Source organism: Electrophorus electricus, chromosome 4 (assembly GCF_041902795.1).
Source record: "Electrophorus electricus isolate QZ-2024a chromosome 4, ASM4190279v1, whole genome shotgun sequence".
Classification (NCBI taxonomy): Eukaryota; Metazoa; Chordata; class Actinopteri; order Gymnotiformes; family Gymnotidae; genus Electrophorus; species Electrophorus electricus.
Window position 1 is genome coordinate 26,860,160 of NC_137500.1, and position 27,902 is coordinate 26,888,061.

General features: G+C 47.5%; 1 protein-coding gene across 15 annotated transcripts; it reads left to right on the forward strand.

Annotated features, from left to right (window-relative positions):
- Positions 1–1,196: 1,196 nt before the first annotated feature.
- On the forward strand, positions 1,197–27,783 carry wu:fb13g09 (ATP-binding cassette sub-family C member 5). 15 transcript variants are annotated; one of them, XM_035521588.2, is made up of 30 exons: positions 1,197–1,326; positions 1,489–1,533; positions 2,564–2,721; positions 3,097–3,252; positions 5,259–5,406; positions 7,078–7,311; positions 7,859–8,032; positions 8,859–9,006; positions 10,097–10,245; positions 10,474–10,581; positions 10,740–11,096; positions 12,653–12,724; positions 12,822–12,946; positions 13,035–13,107; positions 13,223–13,426; positions 15,761–15,886; positions 16,176–16,290; positions 16,416–16,615; positions 17,488–17,634; positions 19,744–19,873; positions 19,978–20,131; positions 21,120–21,248; positions 21,788–21,974; positions 22,262–22,351; positions 22,604–22,796; positions 22,918–23,077; positions 23,172–23,250; positions 23,721–23,834; positions 24,629–24,793; positions 25,015–27,783. In XM_035521588.2, exons 3-30 carry the CDS (start codon positions 2,573–2,575, stop codon positions 25,120–25,122), a joined length of 4,194 nt encoding a protein of 1,397 aa, XP_035377481.2. In that variant the 5' UTR covers positions 1,197–1,326; positions 1,489–1,533; positions 2,564–2,572; the 3' UTR covers positions 25,123–27,783. The 15 variants fall into 15 exon arrangements, with proteins under 15 accessions (XP_035377481.2, XP_081569118.1, XP_081569121.1 ...); XM_081712992.1 differs by lacking the exon at positions 2,564–2,721 and having other exon boundaries at positions 1,203–1,326; XM_081712990.1 differs by lacking the exons at positions 1,197–1,326; positions 1,489–1,533 and adding an exon at positions 2,113–2,465.
- Positions 27,784–27,902: the final 119 nt, after the last annotated feature.

Here is a 27,902-nt window from a genome sequence, read left to right on the forward strand (position 1 = left end):
TGTTTACACAGAATGGTGCAAAAACAAGCACCAAGTAAGTGGCAAGTTTGTGGATGAAAATGTCATTATTGATGACACAGGTCAGAGGAGACTGGACAGACTGGTTGAGCTGACAGCAGCTTTACACAATCACCCACCAAACTGTGGTGAACAGAAAAGCATCTCAGAACATCTCAGAAAGCTGAGGCAGATGGACTACATCAGGAGATCAGACTGGGTTCCTCTTCTGCCAACTGAGTGGAGGCATCTGGGCCAACAATGTGCAAAAGCTCATGGAAACAGAATGAAAACATGAATCCATGGGATGTTAGACTGGTGATGGAGGTGTGATGGTGTGGGGAATGTTGTCATAGCACACGCTGCGCTCCCTGATAGCATCCCAGTGTGATTTGAATGCCACAGCTTATCTAAGTACTATTACTGACCATGTGCAATTTATGGACTATTTACCCATTTCTAATGGCTACAAACAGCATGATAATGCACCATGTCCCAAAACACAAGTCACCATGACCATGAATTCAGTGTAATTCATCTCTCTGTGCAGTGAAAGGTTGTAGGACAGGAAGTTCACAGAGTGAATATTCTCACTATTCTGCAGCAACTGCATATGCAACATGCCTGTCAAAACTGAGAAAAATCTCCAAGGAATTGTTTATAACACTTTATGGAATTCAAGGCACAAAGATTTGAGGCTGTTCTGAGAGCAAATGTCGATTTTCAGCAATTTAAGCCTTTTTTTCCTGATTCAAAGAAAATGTGAGACATGCATTTTGATCACAGGATTTCCTTGACTGCCATTTGCAAATTATTTCACGTAAAGTTTTGGATTCTTAAAGAGGGCGGAGGAACTATTTCAGGTCTGAATAATTACACCTATTCAACCCTTAATCCTTGCGTTATCAGTAGGCTGTGTGGGCCTAATACCAGGTGCTACTGTGGTAGTAGCTCCTTTTTCCTAAGCGACAATATTATTAGTGTTTTTTAAAACGTTTGCATTTAGAAACAGACAAACGATGATTTCTCACACCAGGTGATGTGACGTTGACCCATCGATGATTTTTCCATTACCTTGTCAAATACAAGGGTGGAACCCAAGACCACCACGTGCTTTTCACCTGCACCGGTCTGGTTACTAAGGCGACGCCAAAAGCAAAGCTGCGATTGGTTGTCGCGAATGACATCACGGGGATATTGGGAATTCCGTCAGGCGCAGACTGGCAGGTCCCGAAACGCTGCCTCGCGCGCCGCGTTGACGTTGCAACGCCAACGGGACCGTAGGAGAGTTGTTGTCTGGCACTGTGTGGACTTCATTTCTTTATTTAGGTATATCTGAGTTTTTTAAGGAATACTTTTTTTTCCTTTACAACGCAGCGCGCAAGTGTGACATGTTCAGCAAAGAAGCTGAAAAGTGTAGCATTTTCTTAAATAATAAAAGGTTACAGTGAGAAGCTTCCAAATACAAATATGTTTGTGTTTGTAATTTAGAAAAGTCAAGAGGGTGAAAATCCCGAAGGTGCAGCACTTTCAAATGTAAGTTAACATTTTTTATCAAGTTTTAAGTGTACACTGTGTTGCTTATGAGTCTGTTCTAGTTGTAATGCACCATTATGCGAGTACACGTCAAGAATGGACGCAAAAGTAGTACATTTTAGCCCATTTATCTTATTTAGTTGACCTTCCATAAATATAGCTTTACAAAACACCTTACAGTATTACCTTACAACAGCAAAGGTAGCTAAACCTTGAAACTTGATGTTTGAAACTCCTAGGCAATGAGGGAAAAATGTTTCACACAACATCCACAACTTTACTGTGCTATTAATCGAGTTAGTCTGTATCAAAGCTTCATTGTATGCAGTGTAGCTACACATATTTACACATCAGTTGATAAGACATTCTCTAGATAAATAAATAGACCTTTAACTTTCCTGTTCAGAACAGATCCCTGGCGATTCTTACTTTTACATCACATGTACGTAGCGCTCACCCACCTTCAAACCAGATAAGTTTATATATATATATATATATATATATATATATATATATATATATATATATATATATATATAACATTTTCCCTGAGAAAAATCCCGTCCTTTGCTACAGTCTGGCGCTGCTTAATCTGACCTCATTATTGTATCTGCCCGCTCTGCTCAGTATCAATAATAAAACACTGGGCGCTGTTGGTTATCTGAATTGAACCTCTCCCTCCAGTCCTTGGCTACTTTACAGGCAGGTCTGATTCGCCCTCGGCTATCTTGACCTTCTCGTCGCTTACGCCATCGAGGGATCAGTGACAAGCTCGGCGCGGGGCAGCCTCGCGCGCTCGCCCCCTCGCCGTCCCGGGAGCCATCGAGGCCGCCAGCTGCTGTCTTTAAATAGATCCGCGTGTCGTATTTATACCCATGGGCCACATGCACGAGAGGTGCTCTCTGATGCACGCAGGACGCCGGCTGCAGCTAGTTAGCGAGTTCCATAGGACACGTTCTCTCATGGTTCTTTACAGGCTACAGTGTGTCTTTTGGTTTAAAAATGTGTGTGTGTGTGTGTGTTTTGCTAGAAAGCACTGATGTACCCAGTTGTCTTGGAGGCAGCTGGAAGGGCAGAGGACTTGCCCCTCTCCTGCCCCCAGACCCCGCCTGACCCAGAGGAGCCTGAATGGAAGGCTCGGTACCATCACAGCCTTCAGCTGCTTAAGCCTTTTAGGATCACAAACAAGTGAGACTCCACTGCTACCGCTTCTGTTATCAGAGCACTTCACACGTGTTGAGGCATGCCGCGCGAGCACCCACCATCTGTGGCTAGATGACTGTGAGCGTGCAGGGAGCTGGAGCCCATGATAAGGTCCCCTTATCCCCGCTCCCAGCCCGCCACGCGGGTGAGCGTGCTGACCGTGCTGACCGATAAACCGCCCTCTGATCCTTTTCACCACGCTGCACTACTTCTGTGAGGGACGTGCAAAGAGCAGTTCAAACACTGGCGCTTGAGTCATGCCCAGCCCGAGGGCTCTCAGCCTCCGTGGGCACGACCGACACCCCGCCCCCCACCCCTAGCAGTGCCCGTGCGCCTGACGTGCCTGTCTGTCCACCACAGGCACCAGCACCCGGTGGACAATGCCGGCCTGTTCTCCTCCATGACCCTGCGCTGGCTGTCTCCTCTCGCCTGGCAGGCTCACAGGGCCTCGCGCCTCACCGCCGACGACGTGTGGGGCCTGTCGCGACACGAAGCCTCAGACACCAACTTCAGCAGGTGCGTGGCGCTTGGGCTGTGAGCAGCTAAACGCTCCACCCAGGGAGGGGGATGTGCGGTCAGGACTCTGCGCTGTGTGTTTGTGTGTGTGTTTGTGTGTGTGTGCAAGAATAAACGACAAACAGGCGACAGAAAACACCACCTGAGCCAAGTGTGAAATCACAGGGTGTGTGTGCGTGGTTGTGTTTGTGTGAGCAGGGAAGATGTGTGGAGGCACTGATGTGGGAATCCTCGGAGTGTGTGCAGAATCTCAGCTTCGGCCCCTCACACCTCCTTCACGCAGGTTCTGCTGCGTGGGTGTTATTAATAGCAAGGATTAGAGTTTAGACAGGGACAGTGTTATCCGCTGTGGCTTCGGCATGGCAGTTATGTCCTCTCACCTGAGCTGATTGAGTGATTCAGGCCAGATCGAACACCTGGCGGGCCACCAGGGTAAATCGCCCCTGATCCCTGCGTGCCTGTCCTTCCGAATGCTGTTCGGCAGTTCTGAATGGTGAAGACACAAACATGTCTGCTTAGAGCTGGACGTGCACGTATCAAATGCCACCTGCGCTGCCTGTGGTCGGGTGACAGGTGCAGGTGTTCCAGCAGGGCTGGTCTTAGCCCATGGGCTCCTCAGGAGAGAAGATGGATGTTCTTTCATGCTCTGCCCTGCCTTGGAGTCTCGCTCTCTAGTTACTGGTTCTGAGCCAGACTTAGCTGGGCTATGTTAAGGAGGAATGTGTGTGTATGCATGTGTGTGTGCACACGTGTTTGTGAGGAAATAAGAGTCTCAGTTTTACTCTAGTTCCAGAACTGTTATATAACTTCAAAACATAGGTGCTCAGAGATATAGGAATTGCCTGTGTTTATTCTAGCCTTCTTAACACATCAAAGATTGGGAATATCTGACACTTAGAAATAAAAGTTAAAATCTGATTAATCGGAGGTCGTGTCCTTATTTGAGGTTTGAATTTAGGAGTGCAGTCTCCTGAGTGGTGTACAAAGTGTTTGCTCATTGTCATTGTCATTTGTCGTTGTGGGTTCACTGGTTTGAGCCCCAGTGATACCACAGTCATCCTCAACCAGGCTGTCTTTCAAGAGAGCAAAATTAACGCTGCTCTCTGGGTGGGAGCGACGGCGTTACACCGGCACTGCCAATCAAAGCAACATTATCCAATGACGGATGTGCTTGTTCGTGCTCGTTGACAAGGGCACCTCTGTGCTGCAGCGTGGGCGGCGGCTTAGAGAGGTGTGTTGCTTGGCTTCACGAGCCTCCTTGGAACCTTCCATAGTCGGTAGCCCGTGGATGGGTGGGGTCTGGCCTAACAACTGAAGTTAGGAGAAAAAAGGCTTGATATAACATAAATGATATAACAGAAACAGTGCAGAGTGGAATGTCTGTGTGCTGTACTTGAAAGTCTCTTTTCAGGTTTTTCAGCTTGGCCGTCTGACTTTAAAATGTCTGGCACTGAGACCTAGACTTCCATCATTGAACATTGATGATTCTTTTTGCAACAGATCAGAGCAGTGTAGGAACACAATGGGGTAATCTCATCAGACTCGTGTGCTGGGTTTTTTTCTTAGTCTGCTCTCTTTTTCTTTCTCACACAGCTTGAAAATGAGATGCATAGCTTAGTTTTCTTTGGACATTTTACAATGTGATATTTTGGGTTTCTCCCTGAGATTTGATGTCTTAATGTTTTCTATTGTGATATCTGTGTCATTGGGTTTTTATTCTGAGATCAGTTTCAGGTCACTAGACCTGCAGAGTAAATTAAGACTATTTGAAACATTATCATGCTCTGCTTATTAGTAATTTATTTTAATTATTTAATCGTTTAAAGAACAATTATTATTTGGCACTTAATGAACCATGACGCATATGTTTTTATGAAGTATAAATGTGTGAAATATGCATGAATCATGTTGTGTGTGTGTGTGTGTGTGTGTGTGTGTGTGTGTGTGGGGGGGGGGGGTGCTCTCATGAATCATAAAGTGATGTAACATGCATGGTGTCTCCTCAGGCTGGAGGCTCTGTGGCATGAGGAGGTGAAGAGGAAGGGCAGAGATGACGTGTCTCTCTCCCGTGTCTTCTGGAGGTTCTGTCAGACCCGCGTAGTGGTGGGCGTCTTTTGTCTGTTCCTCACTACGGTCGCTAGCTTCGCTGGAGCCGTGAGTGGCAGACATCTTTCTTTCCCATCGTCAGGGGGATGTGTCCTCTGTAACACTCACAAAACGGAATAATTAAACAACCTCTAATGTCAGAAGCAACATTTCTCTATATTCTTCCCTCCTCACCCAGCACACGCACACACATCGACATACACTTGCTTCATATTAGAGTGTTTCCTTGTGCCACGCCCTTGCGTTAATGAGATTTAGACACAAGTTGAAGTCAGAGGCTGGTAGCTGTGCATGCCACCAGGCGCTGGACGCGGTCCGTAAGATGCCAGGTCTGGCCATGTTTCTGCGTTCTGCTCTGCTAACCCGTCCGCACTCCGATACCTTTGACCTGTTGCTTGTGCCATCTGCTGTGCTGGGTTCGGTTTGAGTGAATATTGAACAGGCTCTGATTTGTAACCTTTCCAATCTGTTGACTGTGTTTGGTTTATTTGCCGTTGGCTGAGGCCGCCACCTTGTGCCCCCATGCATGTCTCGGAAATCGGCACCTAATCGCTTTGACTCCTGGACAATGGCACCTTCATTTCCCTATGTCAACGTCATGAAAAATGGTTCACCAAGGCCGGGTACTGCCCGACTAGTCTCACAGCTGATCTCAGAACAGCACGTGTGTGTAAATAGATGTTGCCATTATGACAAAGCTGCATTGTTATCGTGATAAATTACATTACAGTACATTGTGGGGTTTTGGGGGACGTCATGGATGTTTGTCTGTAAACCACTGACCAGTTGCGTGCTTTGTAAAGAAACAGAATTAGACCAATTATACAGAGTCTGTAAAGCACAACCACCAGTGGTGTCACACTGTCAGTTCAAACTGTGCAGTAACAAGGAGCTTTTTGGAAATTAGCTCCTCATGCCAATATCTGATTGTTTTTTCATGTTCCTTCTTCCATTAGTTGAAAGCAAAATGCATTATACTGTGGTGCATGTTGCAGAGATGTCTTCATTGTCTTCAGTGTGGTGACACTATATTTGTGCTGGCCTCTTATTTTGGTCTTACTATAACGTAACATTAAAAACCAATCACTGGTCCTGCCAAAGCACTGACCACTGAGCTGTTGCACTTCCTCTCTGGGACACTTCTGGACTTCATTCTTATAACAAATTGAGTTATCGTCACTGATCCATGGTTTAGACCAGTCTTTAACAGGTTCACCAGCGGATACTTATGTAAGGACATTTGTGCTCAAGAGCTCATTTAGATCCAAAACCTCCATTTTGGTGGAGAAAAGGTGGGGCTGTGATGTGTATTTATATGATTTATTAATCATTAATATTGTCTGATTTTGCCAGTGACTGAAGCACACAGATGAACCCTCTGAATCGCTGAATGGTTCATCGTGTGCTGTGAACATCCTGACCAGTCTTTGAGTTTCCAAATGAGGGTCCTATGAGTGATCCACAGTAGTTACACAATAACAAAAGTAGACAATGCAGATTTATCTTTAACCAGGTCGCATCAAAACTTTACCAACACGGGTTTAAATTCATAAGACATGTCACTAGCTCAGCATCAAACAGTGCGATTGCAGTGTAGTCTTTCTGTCCACAGTACCCAGCCCTAGGAAGCCCACCTAAAGCATTAGAGTGAAAGTGTGAAAATAAACACGACTGACATGCGGCTCTTCCTTCGACCCCCACTCTGCTGTGTCCCGGCAGGCTGTGCTGATCCGGGCGCTCCTGGAGCACTGCCAGGGTCCCGAGCAGAGACTGCTGTATGGCCTGGCCTTGGTGGGCGGTATTTTTCTCATGGAGCTGGCGCGCTCCTGGACCATGGCCCTCATGTGGTCCATGAACTACCGCACTGCCACCCGCCTGAGGGGGGCAGTACTCATGTTCGCCTTCCGGAAAATCTTGCATCTGCGCAGCACCAAAGACATCAGCCCGGGTGAGGTGAGGTGGACGCTGTGCATCCAACCGCACCCAGCTTCCTACAGCATGCACTCACTCACTGTGTGCATTCATACACCTGAATTCTGCTACTCTCACCTGCTGTGAACAGGGTGCTGAGAACACATTTCTTTCTTTACGTTAACGGGGAATATTTTGTGAACAAATGCTAGTATTTGTAAAAATGAATGAAACCTGGAAGGTGATAGTTAGTATTACACAAATCAGACGAGTTGCAGGTCAAAATTAGCCTTGCTTGATAGCCATTTGAGCATGGATGGCTTGTTTTTAGATTAAGTATTCCTTTAAGGACAACATGCAGGAGCCATTGTTAGCCCCAGTAATGTAGGAAGTGCCTGTTATCCGACAGTGTACATGGAAGAAGTCTTCATAACCTCAGCATCTATGCCCATGGGCGTTCATCTCCCCATGCTACTGACCTTGACTGGTGTGTGTAAGGACCTGGGCAGGTGCCGAGTGCCTGATGTTCTGCTCGGAGTGTCATCGTAACGTTTCCCTGCAGCTGATAGGGACACTGTTGTTTCCTCAGCTGGTAAACATTTGCTCCAGTGATGGCCGGAGGCTCTTTGATGCTGTGGTCATGGGGTCCCTGATGGCCGGGGGGCCACTGGTAGCCCTCCTCAGCATCTCCTACACCACCTACTCTCTGGCACCAACAGCGATTGTGGGCTCAGTCATATTTATCATCTTCTATCCCTGCATGGTATGTCAAAACACATGAACTGGTTTACAAACTGGACACACACAGACTGGTTTATGAAGGAATTCATGCTCTGAATCAGATGTGTTAGAGAGAGACAAACTGCTAAATTCTGGGCATACAGCTGGTATACTCCTGGGCACACAGCTGAGGTACTCCTGGGTGTGTCTGGACATTTAGAAGGAGAACAGGATGACTACTTTTTAATGGCCAGTGCTCCACTAGGAATGCAGGACAGGAGATTTGTGTTATTTTTATGTCATGAGTTAGCATTTTAGCCATTTTCTCATGGTGATTTCACTCATAGGTATTCCTACTGCCTTATGCAATGCCAAACCACTCCCATGATCCAGTGTGTCCTCTCCAACTTACCCCTTACAAATCATCCCCTTCATCTTGCCCCTTACAATGTACCCTCTCCATCACGCCCTATTTAAAGTACCCAGTTTAGTTACCCCATCCAACTTGCCCCCCACTCTTTACCCCATTACCTCCAATGTGCTCCATTCAACGTAGCTCTTTGACGTATGCCCTGCAACATACCCTCAGTCAACTTACCCCTTCAACTCGCCCCTCCACATATCTCAGACACCTTACCCCTCCAGGACACCACATTCAACTTATCCCCTCCAGTTTTACCCTTTCTTCTTTGGTGTACCAAGTTGAAAAAGATGGGTTTTGGGGCCAAGGTGAGTTGGAACAGACATATCAATCTGTTTTGATCAACTTGCTCCCTTCAAATGTTCACTTATCACCTTCAACGTGCCCTTTCCAAGTTGGCCGATCCGCCCTCATTCCTTTCCCCTTTCATTTTTTTTTTGTCTTGCAGATGCTGGCGTCCCGTCTGACTGCCTACTTCCGAAGGAAGTGTGTGGCAGTCACGGACCGGCGTGTCCGACTGATGAATGAGATCCTCGCTAGTGTCAAGTTCATTAAGATGTACTGCTGGGAATCAGCCTTTGCCAGCAACATCAGTGGTAATCCTCACCCCCATTCCCGTGTAGACAGTCACCCCTGCTCTCACTCCCTGCTCTCACTCCCTGCTCTCACTCCCTGCTCTCACTCCCTGCTCTCACCCCCTGCTCACTCTCACAGCTCATCAAAGAAAGATGGTTCTCTCTATATAGCTCTCTCCTTTTCTCTCTCTCTCTCTCTCTCTCTCTCTCACACAATATTCTGTCGTTTAGACTTACAAGACTCCCTGAACTTTGTTAATTTATAAAGTATTTTAAACTATTTCATACTTGATGCTTAAAGCAGGGACCCCACGTCGCTTAGTGCTTAGAAAAGAAAGTGTTTGTAAATGTGGTTTTTATGGTAGACTTGCATCATTCTGCTGTTTTAATCCTGAACCTAATTAGCCTATTCAGTAATACATTATCTCATCATCTGGCATTTCATGGATCGCTCAGGCACCAATAACAAGTAATGGCATCGCCTGTGAATCTAATTAACTTTCCCCCTTGAATTTGCTCTCCGTTGGTAGGCTGTCATTCCAAGCACATACCTTGGTCCGCACCGCCTTGCATTCGAAATACAGAAACTCATCAGAAGTGCACTGGGGGGCATCGCAGGCATTATGGCCGCAGTTCTGGGATGTTATTTGAAGGGACAGGGGGATGCGGAGTGACTCTGCTCCATCACAGCCGTCGGGGTGGCACGGACAGGGCTGTAGGGCATTTGGCCGTGGGCAGCGACCCTCTTCCTGAGCCTCATCCAGCACTTTAGAGCCTCGGGCGATTTGGGCCGTAAAGATCAGCCTTCGTCCTCCGGTTCCTTCTACCATTGCTGACAGCGTTGCGTTTGGGGGGGAACAGAGGCGAGCACAACCATTCCAGGAAAATGTCACTGTCATCTCTCTCTCTCTCTCGCTCTCTCTCTCGCTCTCTCGCTCTTTCTCTCTCTCTCGCGCTCTCTCTCTCTCTCTCTCTCTCTCTCTCTCTCGCGCTCTCTCTCTCTCTCTCTCTCTCTCGCTCGCTCTCTCTCTCTCTCTCTCTCTCTCTCTCTCTCTCTCTCTCTCTCTCTCTCTCTCTCTCTCTCTCTGCCACTCTTGGCTCATGCATCCAGAGGTCCGTAAAGAGGAGAGGGGGATATTGGAGCAGGCGGGCTATGTTCAGAGTCTCACCACAGGTGTAGCTCCAATCGCGGTGGTGATTGCCAGCGTGTGCACGTTCACTCTGCATATGGCCCTGGGCAATGAGCTTACCGCAGCACAGGTACGGCTTTTCCTCTCCAGCAGACACACAGAGACGGCAGCAGATTAAAGCTTCCAATTAACCCCTGTCTTCTCTGCCCTGCTCCGTCCTATCATTTTCGCTCTCTCTCTCTTTCGCTTTCCATCTCTGCATCTGCCTCCGTGTGTCTGTCCATCCCTTCTCTAGTTTTATTTTCTGTCTGTCTTTTTCTCGTGTTGACGCCCTCTCTCCGCTCCGCTGTGTCTTCAGGCCTTCACCGTTGTGGCCGTGTTCAACTCCATGACCTTCGCGCTAAAGATCACGCCCCTTGCCGTGCGCTCTCTATCAGAGGGCGCTGTCGCCGTCAAAAGATTTCAGGTGGAAGGCAAACGTTCCAACTAGATTGCGTGTGCAAACACCTGGCAAAAAGTCAGAACCGGTGGCAGCGATTGGTCGAGGCTGTTACATGTAAGCCTTTTCATCCCGCCCACATCCGTGTGCCTACCCAATGCCCCTCCTTTCTCTTCGTCCCGTAGAGGCTGTTCATAATGGAAGACCGAGAGACGATCCCGGCCAAGATGGAGGACCCCAAGAACGCCGTGGAGTTCCGGGACGCCACACTAGCGTGGGAGAGATATCGCCCCCCGCAGGTCAAAGACAGTGGCACACAGGAGGGGTGGAGAGGCAGGGGCATGCGCAGGGTGCTCCGCAGGGAGAAGCTTAGCCTCCACAACACCTCGGAGGAGGAGAAAGACAAAGGCGAGGGTCCCAATGCCGAGCGCCTCCTCACACAAGTGGAGCAGGACATCCCGCAGAGCACCGTCTCCTCCGACCAGAGCTTCTGCCCGCCACTCCACAAAACCCTGCAGAACATCCACCTACGCCTCCGCAAGGTGAAGCCACCGCTCTCACACTGGCACCACCTGTGGTTGTCATGGATACGCAGCCGTGCGAGAGATTAGAGCTACAGTACAAACCCTTCCCATGGGGCTTCCTCAGACACCTGATGTTGGTCCGTCAGTGAGACGTGTTTAAGGAATGCTGCGTGGTGGTTTGAAGACCTGCTGCACGTGGCATTTTTGATTGTTTATTGATCATTAATTTACCTTATAAATGCAGTTTTAGAACGTATAGTAGAAACTTACATTTACATTTATGACATTTAGCAGACGCTCTAAAAGTGCTTTGTCATTTACTCATAGAATACATTCTAGTACAGTACAGTAGGTTAGAGTCCAAGATACTGTGATGCTGCTGCTGGCCCGACTGCCACAGGGCGAGGGGCAGGACGCACAGACTCCCTTGACAGAAACAAGGCTACGGCTAGAATACTCAGGACTGACATAAGTAGCGACAATGACCAACAAAAGGAGCATGCACGGACAGGGGACAAGACATTTAACATTAAACCCTGCGTACGTGTGTGTAATCCAACACAAACAGTACATGTGGATCACCCTGCACGTGGTGGGCTGTACCACGTGACTTAGGGGGGAGGAGCAGTCCATGACAGAACCTCCTCGGCCCAGGCCCGGTAACCTCAGCCCCCCCCCAAGAAATTCCTTGGGGTGTTCCCCTCCACCTCCGGAGTGGACGCAGACACCGGTCGCGGTCCTCTACCCAATATCCTAGGATCTAGGCGGCAGTGCTAGGAAGTCCGTCCTTCGCCGAGGGAGTAGGCGTCCTGTAGTGGTTGGTCATTCTGTAATGTCCAGAGTGCCGCGGGGCGTGGAACAGGATGCACAGACTCCCTCGACTTTGTGCAACATTTAATGACATTAAACACACAGGACAATGGTGGCACTCACACGTAACATTAATAGTGAACATGAAGACACTTAATGCTAACGATTAACGTTGGTTAGACAAACAAATACAATGGCTACACAAACCTGGATACAAACATACAACTTCAGACGCTAACAAACAATGACCAACCGGCGCACGCACCGGTGGGGGTTTAAATAGACTGACGAAACGATTAGCCCCGTACTGGTGTGTGACATTATGGGGGTGTGGCTAAACCGGGGGGGGGGGGCCATGACGGATACCAAAGAACTAGAATACTGTTGAAATACAGGGATCAATGCTGATGCCTCAAAATACATATATGCTCTATAACAGACAACAATAAATGTAATAAACAATAACTTGGAGAGAAAGGTTTTTCTCCAACTATCCCAACACCTCCCACTTACAGAGGAACCTACAGAACTTATCAAGTGCCACTCCTGTAGCATCGCTGCTCCAGAAAGCTGTTTCCATTAAGCAAATCAAAATGAACAATCAGTTAGTTGAAATTCCGTTGTTCTATATAAATAAACATTGCTATCTAGTAAACTTTACTAATAAAATAAACATCACTATTGATTATCTCTTGAAAAAAATGTAAATGTCCATACTCCTCCTGACCGCACGGCTGCCCGTGTCTTGGTGTGTGTTTGTGCAGGGTGTGCTGGTGGGGGTCTGTGGTGGTGTGGGCAGTGGAAAGACCTGCCTGCTCTCTGCTCTCCTGGGCCAGGTGAGAGATCACACTCCACACCTGAAACTTGAGCACCCAAGCGTGGGTGAACGGGGCAGCATCTGTAGCAGTACCCCCTCACCTCTTCCTCCTCCAGATGACCCTGCTGGGTGGGGCGGTGGCTGTGAACGGGGGCGTGGCCTACGCAGCCCAGCAGGCCTGGATCCTCAACAGCTCCCTGCGGGAAAACATCCTGTTTGGGAGAGAGTACATCAAGGAAAAGTAAGGCCCAGATCTTTTAGGGAAGCTTCACAGACGCAGATAAAACTGCCATTGGCTTTGACTTGGCTTTGTGCTTCCTTACGTTCAGGTACAACAGCGTTCTGGAGGCCTGCTGTTTAATTCCGGATATTGGCGAGCTGCCGAATGGTGACATGACGGAGGTGATTACACGTCGGGAAGCCGGAAGCTCATTTTCTGGGCTTCACCATAATTGGTTTAATTGTTAAATTAAATTGTTGATGTTTGGGTTTCTCGATCGGCTGTGAACGGCTGCAGATCGGTGAGAGGGGCGCCAACCTGAGCGGAGGCCAACGTCAGCGGGTGAGCCTGGCACGGGCGCTGTACAGCGACAGGCCCATCCTACTACTGGACGACCCGCTCAGCGCCGTGGATGCCCACGTGGGCACGCACCTCTTCCACAGCGCCATCTGCAGAGCAGCTGGGGAAAAGACTGTCATCTTTGTTACGCACCAGCTACAGGTGAATATGTTCACAGAGGGCATGAGAGAGGAAACGTGGGTGTGGGGGTGTGTGGGTGGGTGTCACTGTTTTGGAGATTTTCATTAGTTTGACTCATTCTTGGCCTTTTCATATTCCTTCTGCAATTACATGTATCACCAGTATCAAGTACTGGATGAGTTTAAATGTTCAATGCAAATAAGACTGATGTACTAATAATTGCCTCAATGGTTTTTTAGCGGTACTTACTCTAATATAATTCTAATATAATGTTTGATATTTATTGAGTTCAGGTAAAACTCTCACCAAATGTTCAAACTCTCGGGTCATTTCTGATTCCTCGTTATCTTTTGAATGGCATATTAACCTATTAGAAGTACTTTATAATTTCTTAAATATCTCCATTACTTAGTAATGCTGTAATTTCAGTGATGCTGAAATTCTGGATCGTGAGGCTGGATTATTGTGGTACCCTCTTCATTGGTTTGCAAGTTAATCTCCTTGCTATATTGCAGTATGTACAAAACTTAGCATCATGACTTATAACTTACGCCAAAGGTTCTACCCCTATCACACCTGTTCTTTATAAATGACATCGGTTACTTGTTTCCAGTTGTATTCAATATAAACTACTTCTCTTGACTTTCCAAGGTTTTGCACCTCCATATATAGCTCCTTCACCCCTGTACTTAAGTTCCTGAGGTCTTTTGGGACAGGGTTGCTTCAGGAGCCCTGAGGTTGAGACTGTCCTCAGCTGACAGTAGAGCATTAGGTGATAGGGCTCCTAAACTCTGGAAGTCACTCACTTTCTCAAAATTGATGTGATCTTACCTATATCATAGAACTCAAAACACAATTTAAGACTCCACGCTATACTAATTGTGTTTTATTTGTAATGGCTTGTCAACGTGCTTATTCTTATCTCTTGAGTGTGAGAAAGGCACTATATAAATTACATTTGTTATTTATTATTATTATTATTATTATAAACAACTATTATACACTGAGTTGCCAGTTTATTAAGTAGAACGTCCCGGTCACACAAATTGTGATGTTCCTGTCAGCAATGTTACAGGCATATGTGCTCACTGGCCAGAACTGGCCAAATGAGTGACCAGTGTGGTGTTGAACGTGTCATGACAGGTGGTGCTAGGTGCACTCGTCCTACCTCCTGAGCTGTCATGCTGAACTGTCATCCTGAGCTCTTTACACACTTCACTTCATGGATTTACAGTGAATGGTGGGAAGAAAAAAAAAACCCACTAACGGTGATTGGCAGTCCTGTGGGCAAAAAAAAAAAACAGCTTGTGAATTTGAGAGGTCAAAGGAGAATGCTGAAAATCGCGCAACCTGTTCTGTACAAGCCGGATTGACCCAGAAGGTATTCATCCTAACAATGACGGCTCACGTATGTTTGCAACGGATTCACTTTAAAATCATGTCAGGTGTTGAAGTTGTTAATGACAGAACATCTCCACAGGAACATGCAAACTGGACAGCAGTGGAACCACACTTTTAGCTGGACATGTTCCTGATTGGAGAAGCAGAATTAGGCACCACATATTTCCACAGAGCCATCATGTTTGGCGATGGCTGTGTGATGGTTTGAGGAGCGTTTCCAAGGCGCACAGTAGGACTGCTGTTACCCACTGAAGAACAGCTGATTAGCACAGCATGTCCAACAAAGTTCCTCCTCATAGCTACAGAGTATTCACACTCAGATGGACGCCCCACGTTTGACGTCACAAAGCATGTATTGTCTCCCAGCGCTCAGAAGAAGATGACCAGGAGTTTTCACAGTCCAGGATCTCAACCCTATCAAGCATTTATGCCACGAGGTGGAAAGGGTAGTTCACAACTCTGTAACAACTGCACACCGGTAGCATTTCTGCATGGTACATGCGATCCTGCGTAATTCATCCATAATGCATCCAAATCCATGCCCAGATGAACCCATGCTGTTCTGGAGGGCAGTGGAGGCTCAGTACCATACAAGATTGGTACGCCTAATAACCTGGCGTCTCTGAGCTGTCGAAGCTTGTCCCGGTAATGTCATTCTAATGGTAGGACATACAGGGCAGCCCACAGATAAGTGAACAGAGACAGTTTCTGTAGGTGTGAATGGACCGAAACTATGCCTGTAAAGTTACAGAATGTTGATTTTAATTTAAGGGTGAATCATATAGGAGCTACAGATCTTTTCACATGCAGTTCCTCCCAGTTCAAAGGACAAATGACAAATTTAACATGATCTTAAATAAAACCATCATCTTTACTATTTTCCATGTTTACTGGCTTTTGTGCATTCTCTGCTCCCCCGATCCACGCCCCCCTTGCTGGGTGTGTGTGCTGCAGTACCTGGAGGAGTGTGATGAGGTGGTGATGATGAAGGACGGGCAGGTTGTGGAGCACGGCACGCATGCCCAGCTGTTGAGCCGAGGCCACGACTACGCCACACTCTTCACCAGCGTCCAGCAGGAGGTACAGCTCTCCCCATACCTTCCAAACCCAACCCCCCCACCACCACCACGGTCACCCGCTTACAAATCGCTTGACACCACCTCCTCCAAAATTCATGAACCACAGCAAGCGCAACGACTGCTTTTCAAAAAGTTTGCTCAAACCCCGCTTCTAGAATTTATGAGCGCGTCCATCTACTCGCGTGGTGGCTGCAAGACCTTGTCAACAGCTGCGGTGGCCTTTGCTCAGGCTCCCGCGATTTGTGCCTCTTGGTGTTCAGCCATCCCTGCCTCCCATCTCTGTCTGCCAGAACCTGGCATGGAGAAACCTGAGGAACCTGCAGAGGGGAGATGAAGACAGCTCGCCGCTCCGTGACCCGACCTCCACCCCGCTGGGCGCGTGGCCGACTGAGGGCAGCAGCGGAGGTGAAGACTGGGTCATCTGAGGACAGTGCGTTCGGAACACTTTCTGCAAGGGGATGAGTCACATGCCTTTTGTTTGTTTGTTTGTTTGTTTGTTTGTTTGTTTGTTTTCTTCTTCATCTGCGCAGCCCAGGACCAGCTCATGCAGGCTGAGGAGAAGCGGATGGGCACCGTCACCTGGGATGTCTACGGCACCTACATCAAGGCGGCGGGAGGAGCCCTGGCCTTAATTGCCAACATCCTACTCTTCCTCCTCACCACAGGCAGCATCGCCTTCAGCAACTGGTGGCTCAGCCATTGGATCAGGCAGGGCAGCGGGGTGAGCGGGGTGAGTGAGGTGGGCACCCAAACAGGGCTGATCGAGATCGCAAGCGCCAGTTTCCAGTGTAAGTGGCGTGTTGGCATGGGGTGTTGCGTCAATGTGTGCTTCCTTAATATTTCCCAAATTCCAGTTGTATTATTAATTAACTTTAAATAGAAATTAAAGATGCAGGCTCAATAATTAATTGGAGAATAACAGGTCCCGTGTTTGCTTTGCTGTTCAATATAACACAGAAATGAGGCACAGTCCCAGGAGGGCGTGATCTTCATACACTAGTACATTTCAGGGTTTCAACCATTATGTCCAAATCATACATTATTATACCAATTAGAGTTTGGCACTATTATATCCAACTGTAAACTGTTATTTTTTTAAAACATGAAACATGTATTATTTTTTTAATACACGAACTGTATTATTTTTTTAAAACGTGCCCATCATGATAACATTGTTCCTTCCAGTGCCAGGCTGAGACGTCCCGGGCTTAGACCGCGGTCGACTGAGGCCTTGCACTGAAGCCTGCACAGGCTTTTTCCTACATGAACCCAGTTTAAGTTACATCATCCACATTTTTCTGCTTACAATATCAGTTTATTACCTCAAGTGCTGCTTTTGCAAATGAGGAAAGTTGTTTTCATCTGTGCTGCTCGGCGCGCCGTACTGGTGAGCAGAAGTGCCACAGTGAGCTCAGTTTGCTCTAAGGAACAAAACGTCGGGTCTGATGGAGCCTTCTGGGAAACTAAGTTTGGAACTGACTCCAGCATCTGCATTTGCAGGAGAGGGGTACCTGTATGCACGAGATCCTTGTTTCTAAAGCCATTTGTGTGTGTGTGTGTGTGTGTGTGTGTGTGTGTGTGTGTGTGTGTGTGTGTGTTTAGAGCGTGACTGTGCTCCAGGGGAACGTGAGCGCCGGGTTGGATAGTATGAGTCTGAGGCACCATGTCCACTACTACTGTGGGGTGTACGCTCTGTCCATGGCAGTGACCCTGTTGCTCAAGGCCGCGAGGGCTGTTGTGTTTGTTAAGGTAACTCTGCTTCCTTCATTTATTACCCTCATAACAGGTTTCTTATGCCTGGCCCTGCTGAAAAAAAAACATAGGGTCATTTTCCTTCAGTACATAATGCATACAGAACACTGTAATTTAATTTTATAGAATTTTTAACATATGTACTTCCAACCGAATAGTAATTTTTGGGTTCCACTAGGGCAAATGTAAAGCGTTTTTGAATGCAGTGCTCAGCTGGGGCTTGTTGCCTTTCCATTCGACTGTGTGCCAGACTGAGTGAGTACCAGTCAGTCTGTAAATCCCAGGATGATCTGTCAGTATCCGAGGTTCAGAGGTGTGTCACGTTTATTTCTCCCATGAAATGCAGTCCGGGACACCAGTACAATATTTACTCTTCAGCTATGTCACAGCGGGGTCAATAGAGCTCTAAGATGAAGTTTATATTCCCCAGCTTAGGAGACATCCATTCCCAGAAGTTACCTGTCCCGGTCTCCCCCGGAGCTCTCTCGCTCAGCTGCCATCGGCTCTGCTAATTGGCTAGCCTTCTCCCTTTCATCCATCGTGTTTCTCTGAGTTTTTTTTGTTGTGTAATTGAAATTGCCCACAGGCTAAATCCATTAATCTGTCCAGCGCTGGAGCTCTCGGCTGGATACAGTTTGTGTGTGTTTTGTACCTCTGGGTCTCTGCAACCTTCTTCAACATTAAACACCCTGACAGCACATTAGAAAGGTCGTGGATGGGTCATGTGACCTTTGTAAGTGACAATAGTATTTGCTCATTTTTAATTCATGTTTATCTTCATATTTATTTTTTCTACCTGAAAAATTGGAGATCTTTAAATAATCTATTAGTGGAAAGAAGTTCTCTACTTGTGACACAAACTTTGTCTTTTCCAAATGGGGCTGCCAAATGGGGATGCCTCTCCTGTAACCCAGGATTGCTGGGGTTTAGTGGACATGCTCTCCCGTTGTGGGATACACCTGAACCACACACCTCTGGTCATAAGTATGTTAGATTGTGTGTGTGTAGGAGTATAAACCGCTAGCAGACTGGGGTCATACTGAGCCTCTCTTGGCCTCTCTGAGTGTATCTTGTCCTCTCTGGGCCTCTCTGAGCGTCTCTGGGCCTCTCTGAGCCTCTCTGGGCCTCTCTGAGCCTCTCTGGGCCTCTCTGAGCCTCTCTGAGCGTGTCTGGGCCTCTCTGAGCGTATCTGGGCCTCTACGGGCCTCTCTGGGCCTCTCTGAGTGTATCTGGCTGTATCTGGGCCTCTCTGAGCGTATCTGGGCCTCTCTGAGCGTATCTGGCTGTATCTGGGCCTCTCTGAGCGTATCTGGGCCTCTCTGAGCGTATCTGGGCCTCTCTGAGCGTATCTGGGCCTCTCTGAGCGTATCTGGGCCTCTCTGAGCGTATCTGGGCCTCTCTGAGCGTCTCTGGGCCTCTCTGGGCCTCTCTGGGCCTCTCTGGGCCTCTCTGAGCGTCTCTGGGCCTCTCTGGGCCTCTCTGGGCCGATCTGGGCCTCTCTGAGCGTCTCTGGGCCTCTCTGAGCGTCTCTGGGCCTCTCTGAGCGTCTCTGGGCCTCTCTGGGCCTCTCTGAGCGTCTCTGGGCCTCTCTGAGCGTCTCTGGGCCTCTCTGAGCGTCTCTGGGCCTCTCTGAGCGTCTCTGGGCCTCTCTGAGCGTCTCTGGGCCTCTCTGAGCGTCTCTGGGCCTCTCTGAGTGGATCTGGGCCTCTCTGGGCCTCTCTGAGTGGATCTGGGCCTCTCTGGGCCTCTCTGGGCCTCTCTGAGTGTCTCTGGGCCTCTCTGAGTGTCTCTGGGCCTCTCTGAGTGTCTCTGGGCCTCTCTGAGTGTCTCTGGGCCTCTCTGGGCCTCTCTGGGCCTCTCTGAGTGTCTCTGGGCCTCTCTGGGCCTCTCTGGGCCTCTGCTCAGACTCTGCCCAACCTTCCCACTTCATATCTTTCTCCTCTAACAACGTCTGTATTATGGTCGCTTTTGTTCTTTTGTACCATTTGTGTGCATTATGGATTTGTTCTGATGATTTATGTTTGAATGATGACTCATTTGTTAGTGTTTATACTGTAAATGACTGTATGTATTATTAATGTGTGTGTGTGTGTCTGTATGTTGCAGTGCACCATGCGGGCGGCGTCAAACCTGCACGATAAGCTGTTTAAGTCTGTCCTCTTTTGCCCCATGCGCGTGATTGACACCATACCCCTGGGACGGATCCTCACGCATTTCTCCAAAGACATGGACGAAGGTTAGGCCTCGTCTCTGCTGCCCAACATCCTCCTGCTACACACTGCTGGACGGGGATGGTTCAAGTCTCCCTCCCTGCTCTGTCTGTCCCCCTTCCGCTCGCAGTGGATGTGCAGCTGGCCATGCAGGTGGAGAACCTGGTGCAGAACCTCACGCTGGTGCTCTTTTGTCTGGCCGTAGTGAGCGCCGTGTTTCCCTGGTTCCTGATCTCCATCGTGCCTCTCGTCGCCTTCCTCTACACTGTCAATCGCATCTCCAGGTCAGGACATTACGGGTTCATGAAGGGACACTCACAACATGCTGCCAGCTTGAACTGCTGGTCACGCCAGATGCAACAACTACTGTGGAAAACTTTTTAAAACTTTGCTAGTTCCCCTGATCTGAAGAGATTTTTTCTAAAACCACTTGCTTAAAGTAGCTTACTTAAAGTAAAATGACTGCTAATAATTCTGAAATAGAAAAGCTAATAAGTGTGAAATGTAATAAAATTTACTGTCAGTAAGATATTATGTAAATATGTCCATGATAACTCATTTAATTAACTTTACTGTTGGAGTATTTTTAAGTTATTAAACCTGTTCATCTTTTAATGTTGAGGATAAATGCATATAGAGAAGTTATGCTTAAATTAGCAGGTGGAACTTTTAATGTTCAACTGTACCTACACTTATACACTTTTCCAAGCATTAGTTTTAGTTATTTAGTGGCTTTCATAATTTTCCTGCTCACCAGCCGAGCAGCATTAAACTCGAAGAACTTTCTTTGTAGATATCTTAGAGGGCTCTCTCGCCTACAGAAGGCTGCTTTACTGCTGTTTCCTTTCTGAAGCTCATCCTGCCTTAGTCACTGTGTTTTCTGTTTTATTTTTGGGACTAAAAGTAGGAACCACTGTGCCTTTAGCCAGCAAAGGTCTGTGTATGACGCTCATGCAGGCCCGCACTGCCGGGGATTAGCAGTGACAGCTAACGCACCTTAGAAAAGGCCCCGTTGATGGGGGTCGGGGTGTCGGAACGACTTTGGTTTCTGCCATGAATCTACTCTTCCGTGACACGCTCCTTGACCCCTCTGGACCTCTGTCTGCTAAGCCGCTCTTCTGTCACAGAGCAGGTGGCTCACAGAGATCTAGAGCCAGACAGCTTTGATCAGACTTCACTCGCTGCTTAACTGGGAACGCTGTGACTTCTGTGACTCCGTGATGATTTTGTGGGATTGTTGTTGTTGTGTCACTCCTGTCCCCCCCAAAAAAGGGTTCTGATTCGTGAGCTGAAAAGGCTGGAGAACATCAGCCAATCGCCTTTCACCTCTCACATCACCACCAGCCTGCAAGGTCTGTCCACCATCCATGCTTACGACAGGGGGGCGGACTTTCTGCACAGGTGAGCACGCACAACGTCTGACGCCTGTGTGAAGGCCTATTTGGGCGTTCCAACGATAGCTGTGAAGATTTCAGTAAGGCTGGACTTACACAATGAATCACAATGAACACAATGCATCACATCTGTTTGCTTTTTTTTTTTTTCACTGAAAAATTTACAGATTTGATTTTTTTTTTTTTTTTATCATAGCAGAAAAGCACCTGGGTTCTTATTATGGCTACCATGTGACCACAAACAGTGAATACTGCTAAAGTATGGTGGATCAGTCCTCCAATTCCAGTTCTTCTGTAACCGTGTACTGCACATTTAAGCAATTTCCCTGCTAAAACTCACCCATTTTAAACTCACGAAGGCCTTATTAAGTAGCTGATGAGTTGTATCAACTCTCTTGGGAGAAGGGAAAACGCTAAAATGTGAAATGTAATCAAAAGTTCAAAGTACTCTACAACGAGCTCTTGGAAACATTGATGTAATGTAAAAAAAAGTGAGTGCACTGCTAATTAAAAAAAATTACTGTGTGTGTGTCCATCTGTCCTCAGATATCAGGTGCTGCTGGACACTCAGCAGGCGTCCCACTACCTGTTCAGGTGTGCCGTCCGTTGGTTGGCTGTTCGTTTAGACTTCATCAGTATCGTGCTCGTTACCGTGGTAGCACTCCTCATCCTCTTCACGCATGGGCATATCCCTCCAGCCTATGCTGGCCTTGCCATCTCCTACGTTGTGCAGGTAGGCACTTTATGCATGTGCACACGCGCGTGCACGCACACACACACAGACACACACACACACACAATAAGAGCTTATTGTGTTGGCTCATTGTTTCGCTGATTGCTTGCCTTTGTATTTGCAAAACACTTCTTGTATCTGTTATTTATTTTACATGTGAATGAGTGGGTTTAATTCCTTGCAGCATTGCAATTGTCCAGAATCAATTTTTGTTTACTGCGGACGTGTGAAGTGCTGTGGCATAGTGCTGGGGTTTATTAGTGATTACAGTCCATGTTTCTGTCCAGCTCACAGGCCTGTTTCAACTTACTGTGAGGCTTGTGTCTGAAACAGAGGCCCGCTTCACATCAGTGGAGAGGATCAATCATTACGTAACGGTGAGTGTGTCAGTGATGTCAGCAGCACACGGAGAGGAGCAGAGCGGTCACTAACGGATCGGCATGGCAACCGGAAAACGGCAGCTCACTTCACCGCTCAGCATGTGCCGGTTTCTGCCGTGTTCCCCGGCCTGTTCCCTCTCAAGTGCTCCAGCACTGCCAGGGCTGCGCTCAGGAGTGCCAGCGCCGAGAGGAGCGTCCCTCAGCTAGCGCGAGGTGTTTACGACACGCCCGTCATCTCCACCTGTGTAGAACTTGGAGACGGAGGCAGTTCGGCAGGTGCACGGCCCCTCCGCTACTGCGCCTGGCTGGCCACAGAGGGGCGCCGTCGCCTTCCGGAACGTGGAGATGCGCTATCGACCCGAGCTCCCCCTGGTGCTGAAGAACCTCTCCTTCAGCATCCTGCCCGAGGAGACAGTGGGCATCGTCGGCCGGACTGGTTCAGGTATCACCCGTCGCTTTTTTTTCGCTGTCTTGGTTTCTGATTTATAAAGGAGCACAACGTCTCAGGAGCGTGGTGGTTTCTGATGTAAATAAACGTGGACTTTGCCGGCTGGTTTGCGCAGGAAAGTCTTCGCTCGGTGTAGCGCTGTTCCGGCTGGTGGAGCTCAGCGGAGGATCCATCGTCGTTGATGGTGTCAACATCGCTCACGTGGGACTGGAGCACTTGAGAAGCAAGCTGTCAGTCATCCCCCAAGAGCCGGTCCTCTTCGTCGGCACTGTCAGGTGTGGTCCTCGTCAGAGCCGTGGCTCACACGTGCACGTCACGCTGGGATTGAGCGCTGGTGCACAGCTCACAAGCTGGTTCTCTCCCAACCAGGTCAAACCTGGACCCCTGGGGACAGTACACAGATGCACAGGTCTGGGAAGCCCTTGAGAAAACATACATTAAGGACATGGTGAGTGAGGGGAGCATGGCTGTAGCGTTGGACAAATAAAACCAGTCGTACAAGTTCAGTTCCATGAGATTTGCAGTTGGTTCTCATTGGGTGCGAAGGGTGGTTTTCGTCTCTTCCTCTCATTTCAGAACAATGCTAGCCAATCACAGGCATCCGTTAAGTCTAGTACTCAGCGCTGGGCAGTTAGCACCCTCATACTCATACAGAAGTCCTATGCACTGTGTGAGTGACAGTTTAAAAAAGATTGTTGTGATTGGCTGCATGTGTGATGGAGGAGGGACAGGTTGACCCTCACCCTCCCAGGTGAGCTTCAGGCTGCCTTTTGCCTCCTAATGAACCCAGTATGGGGTGGACCTGCTCCTAACCCTGCACCCTTCCTGACAGGACTGAGGAAAGCCAGCCATTAGGTTGTGTTTCATGCTCTTTGTGTTGATTTTGCAACAGTCTCGTCACGCTGCCGTTGTTTGCAGGTAAGCCAGTTGCCGAACTCTTTGCACTCAGAGGTGCTGGAGAATGGTGAAAACTTCTCAGTGGGAGAGAGGCAGCTGCTGTGTGTGGCCAGAGCCCTGCTCAGACGCAGCAAGGTACCTGAATCCAGCCCACCTGTGCGTGTGTGTATGTGTGTGCTCACACTTACCCACCTGCTTCTGTGTGCTCACGCTCACCCCCCTGTGCATTCGTGCTCACGCTCACCCCCCTGCGCGTGCGTGCTCACGCTCACCCCCCTGCGCATGCATGCTCACGCTCACCCCCCTGCGCGTGCGTGCTCACACTCACCCTCCGAGGTTTGCAAGTGTGTCCAGCCAGACCCTGCACAGTCAGGCAGCATTTCCAATAGAACATGTGCTATTCCAAACACGTGTAGTGGACTGTTTGACAACAAGATATTATATTGGCATGTACCCAATTCATATACTCTAAGATATATGCAATTGAAACCAAATGTGTTATGGATTTGATTGTAATGTTTCTTTAACAGAAGCCCGGTATTGAACATGTGAATCATGTGTGGTTGACATAAGGCATTAGATTAATTTGCTTTGTACACATGTTGTTCAGAGTTCTGCGCTGTTCTCATCTTCACCAAACACACAGAGCAAGTGGTGTTCCACCATACACTGCCTCCACAACGGTGAAACATTGCCACCACATGGCTAGAAGCTGGCTAGAGGTCTCCAGGACAAAAAAAAATTAAAAACGATAAATAAAACGATGGCAAAGCAAAAACGTAATCTGTAACCTACATTTCTATGATCTGATCTAAACTGGATTGCAAGAAGTGGGGTCAGAATGTCATGTCTGTGAGATCAGTCACATTGTGCCCTCTTCCTCTGAAGAGTGCGATGTTTTTTGTAACTGGTGCACACGCCTTTTTCAGATCCTGCTGCTGGATGAAGCAACTGCCGCCATCGACACCGAGACCGATCGGCTCCTGCAGGAGACCCTCCGCTCCTCGTTTGAAGCCTGCACCACCCTGGTCGTCGCCCACCGCCTCAATACTGTCCTCAGCTGCGACAGAGTGCTGGTTCTGGACCAGGGCCAGGTCTGGCACCTCACGCGCCTCCTCTCCCATTGAGTAACGACTCGTCTGTTTGGATTGGGCTTCGTGGCTCATCCTTTTTTGATAAAGTGTCATTAGTTTAACGAGAATTCACCTAATACCACACATGCCTGTTTCACTCGCTCTAAATCAATAACGCCCAGTCCCTAAAATTAGATTGACTGACTAAGCGCTTTGGGTTTTCCTTCCATTTTTTGATATAGATCCTGGAGTTTGACAGCCCGTCAAACCTGCTGGCGGATGAGCGCTCGCATTTCCATGCCATGATGGAGGCAGCAAACAAGAAGTTTGGAACCTCCGAGCAGAAGTGAGCAGAGCACAGATCGGAGCAGGCTTCAGCTGCTCCGCCAGACTCCCGCAGTGCGAGACTGAGCTAAGCGTTCTCCTAAACCTGCTGAGAACACTCAGCCCAGTCATAGCATAAAACCCCCTTCTACAAGCGGCTCGGTGCCAGGATGTTTGCGTTGTGCTCAGACCAGCAACTGGATTCTTGTTCACCACAGTCCTGGTCCTAAAGTGAACCAGCATTGACCAGTTGAACATTTTTCCTAATTAAACTCCTGAACGGCTTAAGTACCTGATTTGTTTAATCAGGTCTGCTACAGCAGAGACATTAAGCTACACTTTGCAGGGGGAACTCAAAGAACTGTGGTTGGGAAATATAATTCTAGTTCTAAATAGTTTGTAAGATATTGAAGGCTGTAGAGTAGCTCACGTCCATCTGTTCTCTGGAGGCTGGCCCTAGGGTCTAGGATGGTGCCAGTTGGGAGGATAAGGTCCATTGCTGGCACTTTTGTGCTTTGTGTCATGAAGAATGGAGATGTATCAGAAATGAAGAATGGAGATGTATCAGAAACTCCTAAGAGTTGGCACTGTTTAGTAGCTCACTGATACCTACATTTACTTTGAGGTGGCACTCTTTTCTTTGCCTGGACACAGGTAGAAGTAAACTTTGCACACTGAAATTTTAAATTTACCCATTTGCTTAATCTTAAGTAATTATGAAGTGCTTTTTGGTGGGCCTTTCTATGGGAGATTATACAGAGTTGGGGAGATTTGCAGTTAACGCGAGGACCTTGACTTCACAAACAAACCAAAGATTAAAAAACAAGGCACAGCTCTGTGACTGTTGAGGTCAAGCACAACATAATTGTCTTTTGTTCATTTTTTCAAGTTACACCTACAAACAAATGGATTTTATGTGATAAACAAAGTAGCAAGTAATTGTGAAGTAAATGCATGGTTTAAATTTTTTAATAAATAAAAACATTTGGAAAGTGTAGCGTGCATTTGTATTAATCTCCCCTGACTCAGTACTTTGTGGGTCCACCCTTCACTACAATTCTTTTGGGGTCTGTCTCTACCAGCTTTGCACATCTACAGGCTGAAACCTTTGCCCATTCTTTGCAAAATGGCTCAGGCTCAGTCTGATGGGGAGGATCTGTGAACAGCAGTTTAAGTCTTGCTACAGCTTCTCAATGGGATTTAGGTCTGGATTTTGACTGGGCCATTCCAACACATGAATGTGCTTTGTTCTAAACCATTCCACTGTAGCTCTGGCTGTTTGTTTAGGTTCGTTGTCCTGCTGGAAGGTGAACCTTCACCCCAGTCTCAAGTCTTTTGCAGCCTCTAACAGGTTTTCCTCCAGGATTGCCCTGCATTTAGCTCCATCCATCTTCCCCATCAACTCTGACCAGCTTCCCTGTCCCTGCTGAAGAAAAGCATCCCCACAGCATGATGCTGCCACCACCATGTTTAAAAGGTGGGGATGGTATATTCAGGGTGACGTTCAGTGTTAGTTTTCCACCACACATAGCGTTTTGCATTTAGGCCAAAAAGTTCAGCTTTGGTCTCATCTGACCAGAGCACCTTCTTCCACATGTTTGCCCCTGCATGGCTTGTGGCAAACTGCAAATGATAAGCATTTTTAGAAGCAAGCCATAAGAATGTTCTTCTTGCCACTCTTCCATAAAGGCCAGATTTGTGGAGTACACGGCTAATAGTTGTCCTGTGGACAGATTGTCCCACCTGAGCTGTGGATCTCTGCTGCTCCAGAGTGACCATGGGCCGCTTGGCTGCTTCTCGAAGTAGTGCTGTCCTTGCCTGGGCTGTCAGTTTAGGTAGACAGCCATGTCTTGGTAGGCTTGCAGTTGTGCCATACTCCTTCCATTTTTGGATGATGGATTGAAAAGTGCTCTGTGAGATGTTCATAGCTTGGGATATTTTTAATAGCCTAACCCTGCTTTACATTTCTCCACAACTTTATCCCTGACCTGCCTGGTGTGTTCTTTGGTTTTCATGATGCTGTTTGATCACTAATGTTCTCTAACAACCTTCCAAGGGTGTCACAAAACAGCTGTAGTTATACTGAGAATAAATTACACACAGGTGGACTCTATTTACTAATTTGGTGACCTTTGAAGGCAATTGGTCAGACTGGGTGTTATTTAGGGGTATCAGAGTACAGGGGGCTGAATACAAATGCATGCCACACTTTCCAGATTTTTATTTATTTAAAAATTTGAAAAACATGTATCATTTTCTTTTCACTTCACAATTACTACTTTGTGTTCGTTTACCACATAAAATCCCAATAAAATACATTTAAGTTTGTAGGTGTAACAAAAAATGTGGAAAAGTTCAAGGGGTATGAATACTTTTTCAAGGCCCTGTACATGTTATTTTAAATATTGTGCCTCTGTACAGACAGAATCTATGGGTGGAGGACTCTTGCCATTTAAATCTCTTGGGTGTTCACGCTGTCTCTGTCTAACTCCAGAGCGGTTGGGAAGATGTGAGACTGCCCTCTTATTCTAAGTTAGAACTGCCGCAGCCCTTAAATGTGGTTGCTAAGTGGAGGAAGAGTAGAGTTTATAGGGACTTTATCAAGAATTCTGCTAGAATCTTTAATGATTGCTGCAAAAAAAAAAAAAAAAAAAATAAAAAATAAAAAAATAAAAAAAAAAATTAAAGCCTGACTCAGCCTTTACTGAGTCATATTTGGCATACAAATGTACACAGAGGTATAATCATATGGAAATTATGCTATTGAGATATTTTATTATGCCAAATCTAGATTGGATCTTGAAAT

Excerpts from the sequence above, each read along its gene's own strand:
- wu:fb13g09 (XM_081712990.1), top strand. The coding sequence starts at position 2,409 with ATGGGCCACATGCACGAGAGGTGCTCTCTGATGCACGCAGGACGCCGG. Across the intron at positions 2,466-2,563 it reads CAGGACGCCGGCTGCAGCTA|AAAGCACTGATGTACCCAGT; the intron begins GTTAGCGAGTTC and ends GTGTTTTGCTAG. Across the intron at positions 16,616-17,487 it reads AGGGCAGCGGGGTGAGCGGG|AGCGTGACTGTGCTCCAGGG; the intron begins GTGAGTGAGGTG and ends GTGTGTGTTTAG.